General features: G+C 38.1%; 1 protein-coding gene and 1 long non-coding RNA gene across 9 annotated transcripts in view; one reads left to right on the top strand and one right to left on the bottom strand.

Moving 5' to 3' along the window:
• The window catches only part of LOC130611767 (uncharacterized), a 56,263-nt gene extending 53,097 nt beyond the window's left edge, over window positions 1-3,166 (bottom strand). The window contains exon 1 of the long non-coding RNA XR_008975311.1: window positions 3,119-3,166. This is a non-coding gene — a long non-coding RNA (uncharacterized LOC130611767). The remainder of the gene's footprint in view (window positions 1-3,118) is intronic.
• MINDY3 (MINDY lysine 48 deubiquitinase 3) overlaps window positions 2,823-19,155 on the top strand; it is a 52,010-nt gene continuing 35,677 nt past the window's right edge. Inside the window, exons 1-5 of one of the 8 annotated variants that reach the window (XM_057432889.1) lie at window positions 2,823-2,968; window positions 11,356-11,435; window positions 13,360-13,417; window positions 13,863-14,036; window positions 18,432-18,483. In XM_057432889.1, coding sequence (XP_057288872.1) covers window positions 2,872-2,968; window positions 11,356-11,435; window positions 13,360-13,417; window positions 13,863-14,036; window positions 18,432-18,483 — 461 coding nt within the window. In that variant the 5' untranslated portion in view covers window positions 2,823-2,871. Of the gene's footprint in view, window positions 2,969-9,524; window positions 9,647-11,355; window positions 11,436-13,359; window positions 13,418-13,846; window positions 14,037-16,460; window positions 16,502-18,405; window positions 18,484-19,155 lie in introns of those variants that run through there. The other 7 variants (XM_057432890.1, XM_057432892.1, XM_057432891.1 and 4 more) reach the window with 7 other exon arrangements.

Here is a 19,155-nt window from a genome sequence, read left to right as displayed (position 1 = left end):
TCCCAGATTCATTATTTTTTGTCTATATTGAACCCCACATGCTGTATGCCAACCAAATCAAGATGGATAAAATCACTCTACAGCTTGTGTCTCTCATTCCTGTCTTTGCTTTTGTCAGTATAGGAATTCTGAAGACATGCTTTCTCATATCTGTGTTCAAACTACATGGAGCAAATTAGCAATACCAGAGATATACAACAGTCATTTCAGAAGTTAAGTCATTTTTACATAGCACAGAGCATTAGCCTAAAAGCTCACTATCACTGCCACACAACAAAACTGCCACCACACCAAAATGTGGCTATTTGTCATTCTAAGTTGGGTTAGAAATACAGATTCAACTTGATATTATGACTTTACAGGAGTATTAGCTGCTAGCTCATAATCACAGATGCGCAGCTGATAAGCATTCTTCCAACTACGAGGAAAAAGTAAAACAATTGCACTTATTTGCACATTAAACTGCAGCACCTCTTCTGCTCAGAGCTCCCAAGTTTGTGACTGAGCTTTTCCTTATGCCTCTTTCAGTGTGAATACCTGTTTGTACCCATCACAGGGCACTCTCATTCTAATTAACTTCATTTTGACAACACACAAATAATGATTCAATGCACCAGAGAGGGAAATGGAGGAACTTTTCCAGCCTTTTGGTGCCTCAGGGTGGTACAATCCCTCTTCCACACAGCAGTGGCCATCGTCCAGCTGTAGATTCAGCACCTTTGTTTTACAGTGCCCCTCAATTCTCCACTCATTCACCAAATTTTTTTTTTCAGACTACACCCTGAGCATCCATGACAACCTAAGTTTGCTTCCTCAGAACAAGCCTAGCAGCTTGAGGAGATGGGCTAAAACTTGCAGTTCCTTCCTCCGCCTCATAAAGCCTTCCTATCAATGGATTGTCCGAACTTTGTTGAGCTAGTTGACTTATGCTTGCACCATCACACCATTGTGATATACATACTCTGAAATATTTCAAAGCTATATTCAATACACTTTAAAATACATACACTTTGATATTTGCCTCCTTCTTATGGGATGTTACAATTCCAACCCTACTATACCTAGCATTAAACTCAAAATACTACAGCTACATAATTTGCATTTTACTGAAAAATTGATTCGAATCACAGAGAAAATAAAAACATTATGACCTTTATTATAGTATGTCCAGAACATGATTTTGTTGTTATGCCTTTAAATTCTTTCTCATTTGGAGTTCTTTCTTCATGCTAAAAATCAGAAAGTGTCCATTAAAAGCATTACTTATGCAAATCCAGAATCCATTCTGTAATTGATACCAAAGGAAATTGATGGCTTGCCAGTAATAATTATTCAGAAAATGTTTAATCGCTCAGCTATTTGAAAATGCTTAAAAATCAGTACAACCACACCATCTTCTGATCAATTTGTGGCATGACATGTCAGAAAGCTTTTAAACACCCTGCTACTGACCATTCACATACTTAAAGCAGAATGACCGCACATTTAAATCTCCCTATGTGCTTAATCTCCACAAAAGTAACGAGTGTATGTAATGATGTGAGTAGGCACATCACAGCACAATCCATCTGTACACGACATAAAGAATTCTAAGATGGCATATGCAATAGCCTCACCTAGAAAATTTTTAGATTGAAACACTTTTTTCTAAGAGAACATCCTTAATCCAGTTTTGCCAGTGGTAGTAATTACCACCCTTTGGAAGAATTTTGTTTAATGAAGTCTATGTTAATCTAGTGCACAACACTGACCACAAAACCTTAACGAAGAATTCCCATTAGAATGGCAATTATCTGTAATAAAAATAGGCAACTTTTATTTCTAGAATGTCTGCTGGGAAAAAAAAAAAAAAAAAAAAATCATTACTACATTAAAAGAAGTTACTTCCCGAATAAAAATATGTTCAAGTTGACAGGATGTCCATCTAACACCACTCCTAAGTGGTCTAAGAAAATCAGATGTCTACCTTTCATTGTTTCAAACCACTGTATGAAATGTATGTACCGCCAGCTAAAAGAACTGTTTCTGAAATAGTATAGAGATTTCATGTACATATGGTAGCGCTACATTTTACCTATGTTAGGTTAGCACTTCCACACCACTATAGAAGACTAAAGAAAAACACTCTAAACACTGGCGTGACTGAATTCCTGAGGCATCTTGATATATCCAGTCCATATGCATGATTGGAAGCCTTAACACTTGACTACTGTCTGCTTCACATAAAACCTTAAAGGCAAACTCCTTCAGTGCACTCCCCGCAGCTCAACAGTTAAGGAATTGCCTGGAGCGGCCCGTGCAGAGTAGCACCCAACCCGCAGTGTAAGCAGCGGCCGGGCCGAACCCAGAGGACGAGAGGCTAATGGCACCTCCTTGCTGAAGAAACTGGCCTTGCAGCCGTGGCTGACAACCGCAGAATCACAGAATGATCTGGATTTGAAAGGACCTTAAGATTATCTAGTTACAACCCCGCTGCCATGAGCAGAGACGCCTTACGCTTGATTGTAAAATCACAGAATGATTCCATGCTGGCTACTATTTGGGTTCAGTGCTACGCTCATCTACACACACCCTACACACCAGGCTGAGGTCTCGCTACCAGCCGGGCAGCTGGTACCTACCGAGACAGCGCAGCGCAGCCCTCCTCACCGCCTACCTGCCCACCGCCCGAGCCAGCGGAAAAGCGACCGCCACGCATGCGCATCTCCCCGTGGCGCCCCGCCAGGTCCCGCCCACCGGCGCGCGAGCGCCCCGCCCGGCCCCGCCCTCCCGGTGCGGCCCCTCCCTTGCGCAGGGGCCGCGGCTGCTACAGGAGATCTGCTGTCGGGAGTCCCGTCGCCCGCCCGGCCTCAGGGCCGCCGCCGCCCCGTCATGTCTGAGGCGGGCCAGGAACTTGTCCACCTGGTGTGGGGCAAGAAGGCCGGGCCCCGCGGACTGGCCGACACCATCTTCTGCCGCTGGGCGCAAGGTATCTGCGTGCGCCGTGCCCTGGCCCCCGCTCCCCGCCCGGCCCTTCCCCCGGCCCGGTGTCTGCCCGGCCTTCTGCCCCCTCCTCACCGGGGACCTTGCTTGACCCTCGGCCCACCCCACAGCTCTCGGCCCACCTGCCCAGACACACCCACAGCTCTCTCGGGCGGTCTCCCTGCCGCCTCCGCGGCGGGCGCGGGGCTGTCCGTCTCCCAGAGGGCCGGCGGTCCCCCCGCGCAGCTGTGAAAGAGGACGGGGGTGGGGGGTAGTCGTTGTCGTTCATGTTCCCGTCACAGGCAACTCCGCGTGTGGCCCGCGGGAGAAATGATACAGCAGTTTCACTGGGTAAGCGTTATGGTTTTGCAGCTCGGTCGTCTTTTGCCACAAACCTGCAAAGGACCTTGAAACAGTGGGGAGGGGACGGCGCTTCTTAAATGTATCTCACAGCGTCTTGTGCCGTTATTTGCATAGCTTGTGGGAACGTGAGCACGAGTTGTCTGAGGGGTTTATTTATTTATTTATTGGGGGGGGGGGGAGGAAAAACATGGGAGTCTTAAATAGACGTGGCGAAAGCGAGGGCAGGCTTGGGGCAGAGACCCACACGTTGTGTTAAACTGGTTCTTTCGCGGTTGAAGCAGGTGCACGCCGTCTTTAGGGTGGGGCAAGAGAGCAGAACAGCCGTGGAACCTGAGGTATTTGTAAGGTGTTTTACCGTACTTAAATTATGCAACCTGCACATAGTTTCTTCTTGATGGAGACCTCGTGGTGTTCTTCCAAAACTGCAGTTGCAGGGTGTAGTAAAGAGACTTTACCAATAAAAATAATGCGCAGGAAAACGGTCTGTGTACCTGTCCTGGCTGGAAAACGGAGTAGTAGCCTTCTCTGTAACTTACTGCGGACTTTGAAGAATTCTATTAATGGTTATGAACATTTAAATAAAAACATCACTAATTCATGGAGGAAAATCTCCAAATAATAGTGGAATTCATAGATGAAAAAAATAATATAATGCGTTCAGGTCTCATGTTAATGTAGGCCGAAACAGAAAGATGTTTTTAGTGCTCTCTGTTCCTTGCTCTTCTGTTTGTTTTTTTTTAACATGAGTTTTGTCATTTACGTAATTTCAGTAGATGCATGTGTGGTGTTGATTTGGGAGCTGCACAGCTTCTCCCTTCTCACAGGACCCAGAGTACACAGAGACTCTCCTGTCTTTTTCCATTGGTTGATTTGTGTTCAGATAATTCAGTGAGAAATAGTTGGGGGGAAAAGTGCTAAATTCCTTCTAAGGTCTAGAATTTAAGCAGGCCTAATAAAGTGCTACTTTTTTTTTACTGAATCAATTATTTGAATTGAAATATAATTATTTCTTAAAATATCTCAAGTTTTGGTCGAGTATTTCTGTTTCAGTACAAGGTTTTTGCGAAGTCAGAAAAAGTAGTGTTAAAATGTTTAATTATTTCTTTAACTAGTAATGTTATACCAAAATTGACATTTTTCAGGATAGTTTGTATAAGAAATTTTAGCAGTTTCAGTATCTACTGGAATGTGTGTTGTGATGTCCCACATATGTGATCCTGTGAAAGATTAATGGAACAGGCCTTGTGTTCTTGGTGGGTCCTGGAAAGGAGCTATTATTTCTTAACTGTCTTTGGGAAAAGTCCTGTAACTATACTGTGTAGTATATCTGTTCCCTTCTCTGTATCCTCTTTACTATAGTCAATTTCATGTAGTAAAACCGCATGACAGTAAGCTAGTGTGTTGTTTGGAGGATTTGTGCTGGGAATCAAGAAAGTCAGTCTTGGTTCTTTATATTGTGTAGCAGCATAATATATTTACCCAACTTTCGATTTCTGTTCTGTTGAAAAAGTTCTGCACCATTTACTTACTACAGAGGAGTTTTGCAAAACTGACTCATCAAGATTAAAAAAACCTCGAGCATAAAAATCAAGCTTTATTATTTCCACAAAGTTTAAAAGACACACCCTTGTTTCACGTCGTATGTACGGAAAGTATCATAGAACTGGTCTGGTGCTTGGTTTTTTTTTTGTAGTTTGGGTTTGAGTTTTCTTAGGGTGTCATGCCAACACTGGTATTTATTTCAGATACTTTCTGAATGTTGTCTGATCCTTTCTCAAACCATTTGGAAGTTAAGAATTATAATTTACAGTTGGAAAGAAAAGTAGAGAGCAGGGAGGGTGTTGAGTAATGTAAGACTCGAAGCAGCCAGTTTCTCAGTAAAGATAGCAGTGTTCTGGGAATCCTTGTCATGCCCCAAACTCATTAACCATCATAGTTGTTTGGTCAGAACTGAGGGCAGGCTGTTCTGGGTTCTGTAGGCAGTTAACAGAACTGACCTAGCTAGCATGCTGTGCTGTTTGAAGTTAGTGACTAACTCCCACAGTTTGCTGCATTGGCAGTTTTAAATATACTGGTTTGATTCCTGATTTAAAGGCATGGTTGCAAAGCTGTTGTTGCAGTTGGTTTTTGGTTGGTTGTTTTGGTGTTTTTTTTTGTTTGTTTGTTTGTTTTAAATAGCTTTTTATGGTTGCAGAAGAATTTGCAGTTTGAACTTTGTGATTTTGGAAAACAGTATCTACAGAATCAGAGAATGTAGTGCAAAGGCTTGGTTCTGTACTTCAGTGTTTCCTGGCATGAATATGATGACTTGGGAAGGAGTTAGGGAGGACTGAACCCTAAAGAAACATACTGTTGTTAGGAGTTATTTTCTTCATTGACCCAAGAGACAAATGCTGTTCATGGAGGTACTCTTCAGATCAGCCCTAAGGCACGTAGCATCAGGTCTACACAGCTATGAATGTCTGGCATGTTTGGGTGCAGCGTCCTTTAGAAATTACTTAAACTGTTTTCCCACTGGTCTTTGGAAAGAAAGGTATGCGCCAGTCTTCTCAAAATAACTATTTAACTTCAGAAGCATTGCGGGAAAGTTTTAATACTATAGTTCATGTATATGTATATATAGTTTTAATACTATAGTTCATGTATATGAACTATAACGTACAATGTAAAAAAGTGTTTTATCTAGATCCTCTTTCAGCCTGAGAGCTGGAAGAGTAGATAGAAAAGACAAGCTGTCATTCTCCCCTCTTCTCTGTAGGTTTCCTGTTTATTACATGCTTGGAACTCTGGTTTTGGTCCGCTACTTTGAAACATCGCCAGATTGGCTTTTGTTACATCCTTGGTTGAGGAGTTAGGTTCTGTAGTAGTGAGTTTAGTCATTGGAGCTATAATATTGTTAGACCATGATTAGATCAAGGTTACTAGGAAATAATATCTTTACCAAACAAGCAGATATATTTTGAGCAGGAGCACACTTGCCATTCTTTAAAGTCTTAAATAGAAGTAGCAATTTGAGAAGTGTTCCTCTGTGTTGAGTTTAATTTAAATTAATTTGGGTGATGGAAGAGAAATAGTGATTGATATCTCTGTAATTCTTGTAAAATGTTCTGATGGCTGTGATTAATAGAATATTTGCACTTGTCTGCTTTCCATCTCTGAGTTCCATATTACTTGTAAACAGTTAATCAGGAAGAAAAGCATTTTTCATTTATTATTCACAGTTAGAGTATAGACAAGTGTGGATTGTACAAACAGGTGGAGGAGGTGGTTACACCTGTTGGCTGACCTCTGCCTACTTGTTGCTGCTTGTCTGCTGTGAGTATTGCCTCTGCAAATCGTCTGGTGAAACTGCTGTTGGAGCTTCTGCTTTACAGATGCCAGTCACACTTAGCAAATTAAACCTTGATGAGTGGTCTTCAAGTCATGGTCTATGGGCTGCTTTTAAGGCATCTGTAAAAATTAAGTAATAAATTAGAAACCAGACTTGCGGCCAGGAATTTTAACATCATGTGAGAAGGCCTTCAAAGAAACAAGTACTGATGACCACCAACTTAGAGCTTCTGTATAAGTAGAAGGTGTTTCTGTTTAAATAGATTTGCTAATTCCACCTGTAAGAAGCGGTCTGTCTTGCTAACGCAAGGCATACTACTGTTAAATGTGAGACAACAGTAGCTTTTGGAAAAACAGTGGGAACATGGTGCTGAGAAGAGTTACCTAAAAGCCTTCTCTAGGGAAGAAGTCTGTTCTCAGTTTTACACTGGTAAACCTTTTTCTTCTTTCCTCTCTTGGAGTAGCGTATTGGTTTTGGGGTAATGACACTATTTACAGAGAAAATAACCACATCTTGCTGTTTTAGGCTGCCAAATGCCTTTCTATTGTATATGAGATTTAAATGTTTATTTAATGCATTAACATAATACAGAGTTGTCTTAAAATAATGGGTTCATTCTGAAGGTTTCAAAACCTCTTGTGAAGCTTGCTGAATGAAAAGTTAGGCTTTGGAACAGAAATACAGGTTTTTGAGAGACTATGTATGTAAATAACAGCCCTTTCAGCACTGTTAAACTGGAAAGAGAATAGATGATACCATTCACTGTGAAAAAATGGGGTGTGAACATGTAAGTGAAGCTTTTAAGATTGTATTTTCTGGCTAATGGGCCTGGTGACTAATGATGTAATTGGAATACCCGCAGAGCAGTGAGAATTTGAAATGCCCTGTAACACAATTACCTAAAAAATTAGTGAGCCCTGAAACTCTTTCCTGCTGCCTAGGCCCAGAAAGGAATATCTGGAAAGACACTGTCCTTACTTCAAGAAAAGTAACAGTGCTAGTGAGTCCATTCTTTATTCTAGGCAAGTCTGATGGGCTTCAAGAAAATAAAATGTCTTGAGGAATGCTGCCATTGAAGGCTTTTATCAGGGTTTGGATTCAGAAGTTTCAGTCAAAAAGAGTTTGAGTTCTTACAAAGGTGTGAAAGAAAGCAGATGCATTGGAATTTTATCTTGTTTTCTGGAAGCTTTTTGCCCAGTTTAGTGCTAGCCTACTAGGTAATTTGGAAACGTTCCTCAAATCCTTCCAGGACTTCCTTGCTCTTTATCCACAACCCATTAAGTGGGAGTTTTGTTGTGGTACTGCTGTAGTACTCCTTTCTTTCTGTGTGTGTGAGAAAAGGCTGTTTGGTTTGATTTGGGATTTTTTTTCCCTACAGAAAATTTCAGGAGTTTGTTTACAATAAAAACACACTTTGAAAACCCAAAGCCACATGCAAAATGTGTCTGTCATTCTACACCCAGCTCTAGAAAAAGGATGAAACATTAAGACATGTTGTAAACCTTGTATTTGAGTAATAATGGCTTGTTCTCATGTTCCTGTCAGGCATTTTGGTATTCCAAAAGAGAAAAAGAAATGTGGTTCCATGGCAAGAGGCCGGCTCTGCAGAGAACAGGACAAAAAAAGCAATAGCTCAGCATCTTTGTAGCTAGTTTGATCGGAGATAGAGCAAGGTTAATGTTTCATGCTCTTTAGCTACTCCCTTTGTTTCTTTCATTCATTCTCATACAGAGTGAAAACAGTGAAGGTGTGCGGTATCCTTTGTAAAATGAGTGTTACTGATGTCTACACTGTCTTGGATGTAAAAAAAAAACACAACACAGCAGTATTTTGAGAAATAGGCAAATAATAAAGAGATGCAGGAAAGCAGTGGGGCTGTCATAATGAAAGAATGTGTTTTGTAGTGCTTTGGGCAATGATGTGAAGTGTTAGATGAAAACCAAGAGTAAGTAACTAAGCCATACATTAATTTTGGCAAACTCTATGTAGAAGATTTAACAGTTAGGTATAGAAAGAAACATGGAATCTAGACCTGCTTGTCCCCCTGCCCAGAAAAAAGGTTAAAGCAGTAGAACAGTAGTGAAATTGGAAAAAAAAATGGGGTCAATGAGGTCAAAGCTGTAGAACAGTAGTGATGTTGGAAAAAAAAAAAATTGGGGTTAATGGAGCTTTTAATAGGGTTATAAATTAAAAGGAAGATGAATGATGATTGTACTATTTTACATTTCTTATAGGTAAATAATTATAGTAATGGATAACAAGGAGGTAGTTTTTTGGTTTTGTTTTTTGTTGTTGTTTTTGTTTTTGTTTTTTTTTTAAATGCTTTTGGCTGCATTTAGCTGCAGCCCACTCGCTCTTAAGTAGAAATTAGTCTGGATTAGAGCTGCTAGTCTTGGGTGGTAGATTAAATGGTGGCCAGGCCATTCCTATGAATCACATGGATGAGCCTGGAGTTGATGGATGTTTATAGAGATTGCCCAAGGTGTAATTACTGTGGAGGATAGAAAGGTAAGTAGGTGTGATTGCAGGCTGCGGTATCCTTTAACCCAGCTGGACTTCACACTATAGGGTTTTGAAATTTTGCCTGAGCTGACTTCAGATTTTGTAGAAGTTTTAAAAAAGAGAGTAAGACTAATATCCCTGAAGCACTTAACTTTTAAGGTCTTAACAGCTTCTAGAACAAAATTGATGTTTACTATCCATTAAGCAACATTTAGGTAAGAAGAAATTAAGTATTCCGTTAGGCATGAAGCGTGTTTTTTTTCTTTTGGTTGGATTCTGTTAAATTCTGTGTAATATCAATTTTGCATTATCTACCTCAAATTTGTGTTCACTCTGGAGGGTCATACTCGATTTTCTTTATTTTTAGGTAGCAGTTACGAAAAATAGAGCAGGTTTAATCTGAGACAGCTCATGCTTTCTATAAGAAGCCTGAAGAATGTGAAACAAATTCAAGATTTCTTAAATGTGGTTGAGTGGTACCACATCCAAGTATGTTTTTCTTCTGCAGTGGCTAAATCATTAAAACAACTAAAAAAAGCCTGGCGGTTGCGGTGTGTTCAGATGGCATGCTGTCACGCTTCAAAGTAGAAGATGACTTAGCTTTTACTATCATAAGCCTGCGTAAACTAATTTGGAAAGTTTAAAGGATTAGTGATATTTCTTATTGAAGCATGTTAACAGGCTTAATGAGTGCAGACTTTGGTTGAAGTACGGGTTAATGGAGCTTTGTTGCTACATTAGGTGATGTTGGGGACTTAAGTATGGAGGATTCATCTGCATATGGGATTCAGATACAAAATAAACGTCTGTAATGCACATTTGCACATTCAGTTAAAAAAAAACCAAACAAACCCTGAAGCCTTCAGTCAGACACAAGGGAAACCCCATTTTTTTAAAAGAACTGCTACAATGATCCATCCTTTTAAAATAAAATCACATTGTCGTTGAACAACAGTTATTTATGTGATGAAATATGGCCCACAGACCGTGCAGTAATCCTCTTGTGCTGGTTTGGATGTTATAGCTGTCATGCAATAGTGTGGAAGTCTGCACTGGGGAAATGCATTTCCCCAGTACATATTCACATCCAGGGATTAGAGATGCTTTTGATATGGCAGCATGCAATGATACAGAATTGGGAAGAGGAGAAAGTGTGGGAAAGCAGCACTGAATATTCTTTGTGCTAAGCCTGACACTGCTGTGAAAATGTGCATGTGTGTCCCTTTACTCCCTACCTCTACTTGCTTGTGCTTGCTGGGTTGCTGACTACAGTTGCATGGTTTCTAGATTACATTGAACTAGAGTAACTTCAACACAATCTTATCAGCACTTAGAAAATAATGCAAACTATCACTCACTGTGGGTAGGTTGCTGGGTGTCTGCTTTATTGAGGTAATTATCCATGTATATGCACTTATCTGTGAGAAATGCAAGCTGTGAATCACCGCATCTTGAAGAAAAGTTTAAGGGGCAAGGTAGTAACAAACAATTTTGCAGTAATTGCTCCAGCATTTGCTCTGTTACATGGCAGTAAGGTAATTCTGAAATACAAATACATTAAAGGTTGGGGGGAGGGGGGAAATGAGTGATTTTGCATCTCAATAAATATAGTGTATCTTATCTGAAAGAACACCCATAAGAGGCTTGGTTCAGTGGTTACAAGTGAATATTTCAGTTATTCAGCATAATTCAGTCTTAACAGGAAGCAATAATAAGCCAGAAATGAGTTCAGTGGGTTACATACTGTGCCCTTCATAGGGAAGAGAAACATTCATGTTCAGTGAGGGTCCAAAGACAACCTTTATCTTACATATGTAAAACAAAATATTACCACAATTTTTATTTTATATATAAGAAATCCTAATAAAATTATGGTTAATGTATTCAGCCAAATGTGTCCTAGTGACAGTTTTGCTGTTAAGAATCCTTGTCTTTAAAACCCTAGCTGTCCCCTTTTGGTCATGATTTCATTGCTGAGATAAATAATTTCTGTGCTTTCACCTGTATTCATGACTTTTTTTTTTTTCTTCAAATAGTTGAACTACATTCTTTTGCATAATCAGAAGGAAAAAAAATCTTGAAAACTTACCTAACTTGTAGAGGAGAATAAATCAGGTGTCATTTCTGTTAGGGAAGGAGTATATATAAACGTGCTTGTTTACATATTTCACTAAATATACTAATTTTTCATTTGACAGGATTTGTCTTTAGTGAATCTGAATCAACTGCATTAGAACAATTTGAAGGTGGCCCTTGTGCAGTGATTGCACCAGTGCAGGTAAGATGTTTTTATTGTAGAAATGGTTTAGAATTAGTAAGCCCAAAATCTATTCTTTATGTATGTGGAACTAAAATAAATATTAAAAGAATTGCAGATCAGTTGTATTTGGGTTTCATAATACAGTGTGGAGGAGACAGAAAACTTGGTAGAAAGGCAGAGATGGTCTGATTTTGAACTATAATTTTACAGAAGTGAAATTTGAGGAAGTGGTGCAGGTTGATCCAAGCAGAGGTTAACTTGGAAGTGGGTAGTGCAGGGTAGAGGAGAGAAGTAAAAGATCAGATATAAATGTAATCCTAATCCTTTCTCATCTGTCAAATTCCCTGTCCTTAAGAAGGGTAATATATGTGTCACAATGGCTGCTTTAGCAAACTCTATTAGAAGGATTTGAAGTAATCCGTTTTTGAACCTGTCAAGGTTTGCTATGTGAGAAAAGGGGAAATGTTAGCAGAATAATTGAAGTATATCAGGTGCATATATTTTTATTCTGGATACATGTTTAGGATTTCACTTGTGCATCAGATGTGCTCAACCAACTGTGATTGTGATTATTTTTTTGTTTGTTTTTGTTTTCTTCTTCCACTTCTAAGTTTCTAGGGCACTTGTGACTCCTGTACAGGTTATATGACCTGTAGGCTGGGTCTGTTCTGCTAGAGCAGTTTGTCTAATCTGTGACTGCTCTGATTCTCTCAGGAGCACCCTGTAGAATCAGGCAGACACCGAGTCATGGGTCAGATTACTCTTTTGGTAACCTGCTCTTGACTCATTCTTAACACACAGATCAAATTCTGGAGGTGTGTCTAGGCCTGTGTTGAGGCCTTGCCCACTGATAGTGGAAATTAAAGTCATGTAGCAGAGTTAATTGGATCATGAACTGGGAGGTATCTCAGTCAGACAACTCATGTTGTGGAACGTCTCTGGATGTTATAGACACTGGTCACACCAAAAGACTTGTACCACAGGAAGAAGCACTGCTTGTGTAGTTGTAAACAGTCAATAGAAAAATGTTATATTATGAATTGCACTCTGTAACATGGCTGTGTCTAGTTCTGTGGTCTTAAAAACAGATGTGCAGTGTCTCTGATGTTAGAATTACAAATCTTTAATTTGGAGGAGTGGAGGGAGTAAAGAATAGGACCAGTTGGCTCCTTAAAGGCAGTGCCAAGTCTTTACAGTATTGAATGGTTTTATCGACAGTGGATTTGCAGTTTTATATGTAGTTAAACTTCCTTTAAATTAAGTAGTTAAAGCATGTTTAAAAGTGAGATGAATTAGATGTAGGGATGGAGGAAGTGATCAGAGAGATCTTGCAATGCCTACTGCTGCTATGGATTTCTAAAAAAGATATGTAAAAGATCTGTGATGGGAAAACAGAGTGAGTTCTGTAAGGGAAGAAGTGAAAGTTGAAGCATCTATTTTTAAGGTGCTACAAGTACCTGAAACAGCATCTTAACAGAGTAATTACAAAGACCAGGAGTCTACTTGCCAAAATTTTTTCTTTCATTGCTCCTTCTCTTTGAGTCTGTTCTTCTAATTACAGCATTAGTGTTGATGGAAAACAAAGCAGGGATATACATATGCATAGTTTTTTGTTATTCTGATATGTGAATTATGAGTTGCAGTGGTTAAAAGAGATGGGCTTTCTACTCCATTAATGCAGTCCTTTGAGTCTGGAGATGTTTATGTAGATATACCCTCTGTGTATTTGAAGCACGCTTGAGATATAAACTCGATCAAGTATGAGGCTACCTTTGTAGTTCGTTTGAATGGGAAAAATCAGTAAACAGTGCAGGCTCAGGGTCTCCTACTAAATGATGAGCATCTTGAAACCCTTCTAACAATGTACAGAAATGCTCTGTGACACAATGTAAAAGTTGGTGTGTCTTGTATTTTAATATTATTTTATGCTTTGATAACAAAGGCATTCCTTTTGAAGAGGCTTTTTACCAGTGAGAAGTCTAATTGGAGAGACTGTCCAGGTACTGAGATGTCTTCTTTTTCTCCTTATTTTTTCCATTTGAATTATTTGTAAAGCATGTCCCAGTACAAAGACTTCAAAATATTGTATATTTTAAACTGTGCTTCCATGCCATTTTGAGTCATACAGTATGTATACATGTCTCTAAACTCCCATTTGTGAGGTCTGTGCCTGTCCATAGTACTTCCGTGTTTTATAAATATTTAATTGAAATCTATTATTAGCAAAGGAAATGGATTAGAAATCATATTAAACCACATTTTTCTAAAGACAGCTTTATAACTATTTGGTCCAGTATAGTCCAACAGCAATTAACATTAATAATTAATAAGATAAAAGTAATAAACTCAATTATTTAGATAACAATGTATTAAAAAAGATCCTAGTGTCTTATATAACGTACTGATTAGCAGCAACTGAACTCATGTAGGTTTCTGATCTTTCAGAAGAGGACCAGAAGAACCTTCTCTGTCATACATTATGTGACATTTTGGAAATGGCTTGCTCTGATAATTCAGAGTCGTACTCTCTGGCAACGTGGATAAGAGGAAAAACAACTGAAGAAACTGCTAGTATTTCTGAAAGTCCTGCAGAATCTAGTCGTCAAGAGGAGCAGCCTTGTAAGATGTATTTCTATACTAAGTTACCCATCTCTTACTGAAGTATTACTTTGAAGTATTTTTTGAGGGGCAGTGCTCATTGTTGTTACACAGTTGTTTTTTTTTCGCCTTTGTGATTCCATTAGCAAGAGATGGTTTTTTGTCTGTTATAATCAGAGGCATTGATCCTTCTTGTTGAAAGGAATGTGCTATCTATAACTGGAGTTCTAACGTGTTTCTTTTGAATTTGAGCAATTTCCGTAATTTTTCAATTTTATTTTGTTATTTATTGGGACCTGGTGTGACTTTAATTTGAAAAAATCTATATGCTTCCTAACACTGGAGGAATATTTTGATGTGTCACTTGTTGCTTTATTTTGGAAGAGTTTTTTTAGGAAATTCTGCAGTGCTTGATCTGCTATAAAATATTCTGGATCCCCTGTTATGTAAAAGTAGTCTTTTTTCTTTTGATTATGTGCAGTACCAAAACAGCTTAATCAAATCTAGTAGATTAAAGAGGGTTTTGTTTTAGTTTTTTTGAGTTAGAATTTTTTTGTTACCTGTTTTTTGGAAATGTCTTGATTCCTTCATATCCAGCTTGATACTTTGCACAACTGCAATAACTGTCATAACTATTGTTTCCCAAACAGTTTGAAGAAGATTCTGTACAGTTGTTCCATCCAAGGCATTAAATTGGGGGTTGGGTTGATGGCAAATTGAACATGAGTTAAGTGTGCCCTGGCAGTTAAAAGGGCCAAATGTGTCCTAGGGTGCATCAAGCACAGCACAGCTATCTGGTTGAGGAAGGTCATTATCCCACTCTACACTGCAATGGTGAGGCCCCCTGTTGAGTACTGTGTGCAGTTTTGGACATCTAAATAGGAGAAGGTCAGTAAGCTATTAGAGTGTGTCCAGAGGAGAGTGACCAAGGTGGTGAAAGGTCTTGAGGGCAGGACTTATGGGGAGCAGCTGAGGTCACTTGTTTTGTTTATAGCTTGGAGAAAAGAAGGCTGAGGGGTGACCTCATCACAGTACACAACTTCCTTAGGGGGGGCAGCAGAGGGGGAGGTCTTCCAGAGAGGATCTCCCTGGTAACCAATGATAGGACATGAGGAAATGGAATGAAGCTGTGTCAGGGGCTGTTCAGTTTGGACATTAGGAAAATGTTATTCACTGAAAGAGAGGTCAGTCAGCACCAAGACTGTCAGAAGAAGCAATTGGAGGACACTCTTAATCACGTGATTTAGTGTTAGGTAGACCTGTGAGGAGTGAGGGGTTGGACTTGATGATCCTTATGGGTCCCTTCTAATGGGAGATTCTATGATTAATCACTAACATCAGGATCTAGTATACATCATCTGTTGTGCTAAGATACAACATCTAGTCATCTAACTGCTGTTGAGCCAGTGACATGGGAAGTTTATCTATGCACACATGATCATTGAGACATGTATTTATTAATCTTTTATTAGGAGATACCTAACATCTTAAAAGATAAGCCTCTTTCAGTTTTTGTTCCAAATGTGTCCCTTCAGAAGTATGAAAAGCTTTTTGCATGAGAACATGCTTATAAAGGTGCCATCTTTTGATAGAACGAATATTCTGCAGTTTGTGGCATAACTACAAAGTCAGAATTTTGCAAGTAGATTTATATGTGCACAGCTAGCTATAGCAATTAGTAGTGCTGGAGCTCTTTGTGTTACAAGTCATCTTCATCTGCTTCTGTCAGATGCTCCATGTGCTTTAGAAGGCTCAAACAATAATTAAAATGTTACTTAATTGAAAAAAACTGGTCACCACGTAAGCAGGGGTTTTGTATTAGGAAAAAGTATAGAGAAAGTTGTAGATACAGCTTTTGGTTTTAAAAGAAAAAAGAAAATTTTCCTTTGCAAGATAAGGCAGTTATAACTGAAATTCCTAATTTCTGTGGATTTTTTTAGTTGTCTGAAACTTTTTCTCATATTATGAAGCTTCCTTTGAAGAAAAAGTGAAGCAATCCATGCACTTTTACTGTCCTGTTTATTAATATATTGCCTTATTCTAAAGAACTTTTAACTGTAGAAACTGTTTAGCAGAAGGTCTTGTTAAACACACAGTAATTGCTCTCAACACACAATTAATGAACTAATCCATTCTGTTACATATCTATATTTTTCATATTTCTGTACAAGTCTACAAGTTCTGCATGACTTGTCCTCAGTACCATGGAATGTTCTTAGGAACAGCAGGATACACAGCATGAAGTCTACTTTTGTTATGAGCAATGTTGATCTTCATTGTTCTTATCCTACATTCCTTGCTAGACACTGAATGTACCTCTTATATGTATTTTACAGTTCAAACAGTATTTTACTTTATATGTATAATGCAATACACTTCCTGATTTAATATGTATTTGTTAGGGTTTTTTGTTTTGTTTTTCTTTTCTGTCCTGCTAGACTAGCTTCTTGCCTGGTTAAGCTTGGGACAAAGATGTGGAGAAGAAGGTATTATTAATTATGTAGAGTTCTGTTACTACTAGTGCAAAGGAATAAACTTATTTCATGCTTGGTTGCTGTAATCAATAAAAATAGGAACTGGCATTGTCATAGTTGGTAGGACTTAAGAGATGCGTGGGAGGGTATTACAAATACAATTCCACGTGGCAGGCTACTGCTAATTGGGAATTGAATGTGGGAATGTGTTTATAATAAAACCATGAAATATCATTAGACACAGCATGAGTTTCTATCCAGTTGTGTCTCTCGTACAGCTCATGTTCTAATGCTATTTGTTCTCTTCCTCTCGTCTAAGCACTGTCTTTATTTAGCATTGTTTGGATTACATATAGTTACACTTTTCTTTAGGATTTCTACTTCTTTCCGTTTGTTTCAAATAGTAGTTCTCTTACCATTTCACTCTGTTCTGTAGTAACAGAATGAAACTGCCTATCATCCTGCTGTGTGAACAAAAGGTGGATTCGAGCACACTTACTGAATGCAATAGCATTTTTCATCTGCTTTTGTGGTGTATACCAATGACTTCTTGTTGGCCATGCATTGGCTGTAGTAGTGCAAGTTCCCAGGTTCAAAGACTGCTTTATATGATTTAGTCCCTCTAACTTTCTGTTTACAAAACATACATTCTTGCATCAGGGTTAGTTCCTGGAGCATTTCCTGCAGTTTAGATTCATTATTTCATATTTTAAATTAAAGTCTTAAAAATTTTCTTAAGTTTAGTTCTGCTCTTAGTAGTGTAATTTTACGGACTCTGTAGTTTTTCAAAAGTCAAAACCTAACACTCTTAGGACTACTGCTGCATTATTTCTAAAGTAGAAAATAAAAGTATTCTATTGCTGCAGTAACTGTTGTATTTGCATTTAGGAGAGTCAAGTGCATCTTTCAAAACATAATCAGAAGGGGCATAAAAAGTCTTTCCTAGAATTCTTGTGGGAAGAATTAATCAGTAGTATTGGCCTTATGACTTCAGGTCTTTAATGAGTTGAATGCAGCCAAATTCAGTAGCTATGTGGTCAGACATTTTTTAGATATTCATCATTAAGTGGCGTTTATCAGAAGGCTCATTTGTATTATTCTTCTAGTAAGAATATAAAGTCCTTGTGGACCTAAGGGGCACTAAAGACTGCTAGAGTCTTAATATTTGAAAGCCTATAGAATTTGATAATTGCACAACTGGGAAGTATGACTTCCCCTTGGTAAAAAACAAATTTGATTTTAAAAGTTTATTTCATCTCTTTGGTTTGGAAATGTTGAGGGGAACAAAGGTATAAAGCCTGTGTTGAACTTGGGAAGACACTAATGCTGTATTTTTTTTCTGTCTTAGACGCAAATCTTATTTGAAAGGCTGTTTATTCATTATTAAAAGAAACCATTGAGAATTCCTTTAAAAATAGGATGTATAACACTGTTTAGAATAATTCTATTTGTTTGTAATAACTAGACATTAAAAGGGAAAAAAACCCACAAAATTTTGGTAATAGATATGTATACATGAATTAAAAATACAGCTTACCTACATTGATAAATTAATCCAAATAATCATGCTTGCTTTTCTAGGAGATAGTACTTCTTCTTGACCTGCAAAATTATATTTACAGTGTGCATATGCTTGATGACTTTGTGACAGCCATGTTTTGTAAACAAGTGCTTAGTATTTGACAAATATTTTCAAGGCTACCCACTCCAGTAGCTTTGTGTTTTTAATAAATTGATTAGTCCAAATAGAAATGTTCTCACTAATTTGTATGGTGGAATCTTAATGGTGCAGTGAATTATTTTATACTAATCACTTTAAAAAATTCAATCTCAAGGGAGGATTAAAAATATAATTAAAGCTTGAAAGTATACTAGCTTGCTGTGTGTATCTTGTGTCATTTTTTTGCCATGTGTAGTGCTGAAAAGTGTCTCTTGTGTATAGCTGCCTTGGCTGTCGAAGAGCTTGGCTTTGAGCGATTTCATGCATTAATTCAGTAAGTAATATGTTGGAACATTTAAAATACAATATTTTGAAATAACACTAATATTCACAGCCCTGAAAGGGGTATGTTCAGAAACTTTTTGTGTTACACATCAGGTTAAGCTTATATTTCAAATTTTGGTTTGGGGGTTTTGGTGGTTTTTCTTTGCATTTTGCTGTTTAAAATGGAATATTTTGAGCATAAGCATTAGCTTTAAAATAAAACTGGAGCAATGTAATGTGGGAAATTTGCCAAATAACTTGTGCTTTTCAAGTATACGAGCACATCTCATTAAGATTCACGTTTAAGTTGAAGATGTTAATCCTCAGTATTTATACATAGTCTTCACAAGTAATTCTAGCTGAAAAACTTTATATATACTGAAAAAATGTGACGTAGTATTTCTCCTTATTTGAGACAACATAAGAAACATTTGTAAGAATATTTCATTTCTGAGACTGATTTTTGTTTCATGCTTTAAAAACTGCTGTCTTCTGGGGGTCTAAATGCAGAGCTTACAGTTCTAGTAATTGTTGTAATCATTATACAAATAAATCCCCAAAGAGGAAATAAAGAGCAACAGAACTTAAAAAAAACAGTTGAGATGGAAAATGTTGCTAATTAGAACTACAATAACTACTGGTTATCATATCAGTAGTAATTATAGTTTGTTCTTTAAACCCA

The sequence above is a fragment of the Pezoporus wallicus genome, unplaced genomic scaffold, assembly GCF_028554395.1.
Source record: "Pezoporus wallicus isolate ANWC-B61680 ecotype Strahan unplaced genomic scaffold, APGP_CSIRO_Pwel_v1 scaffold_2584, whole genome shotgun sequence".
Lineage (NCBI taxonomy): Eukaryota > Metazoa > Chordata > Aves > Psittaciformes > Psittacidae > Pezoporus > Pezoporus wallicus.
The sequence above is the reverse complement of the archived record's forward strand: the minus strand, read 5'-3'. Positions and strand labels throughout refer to the sequence as shown.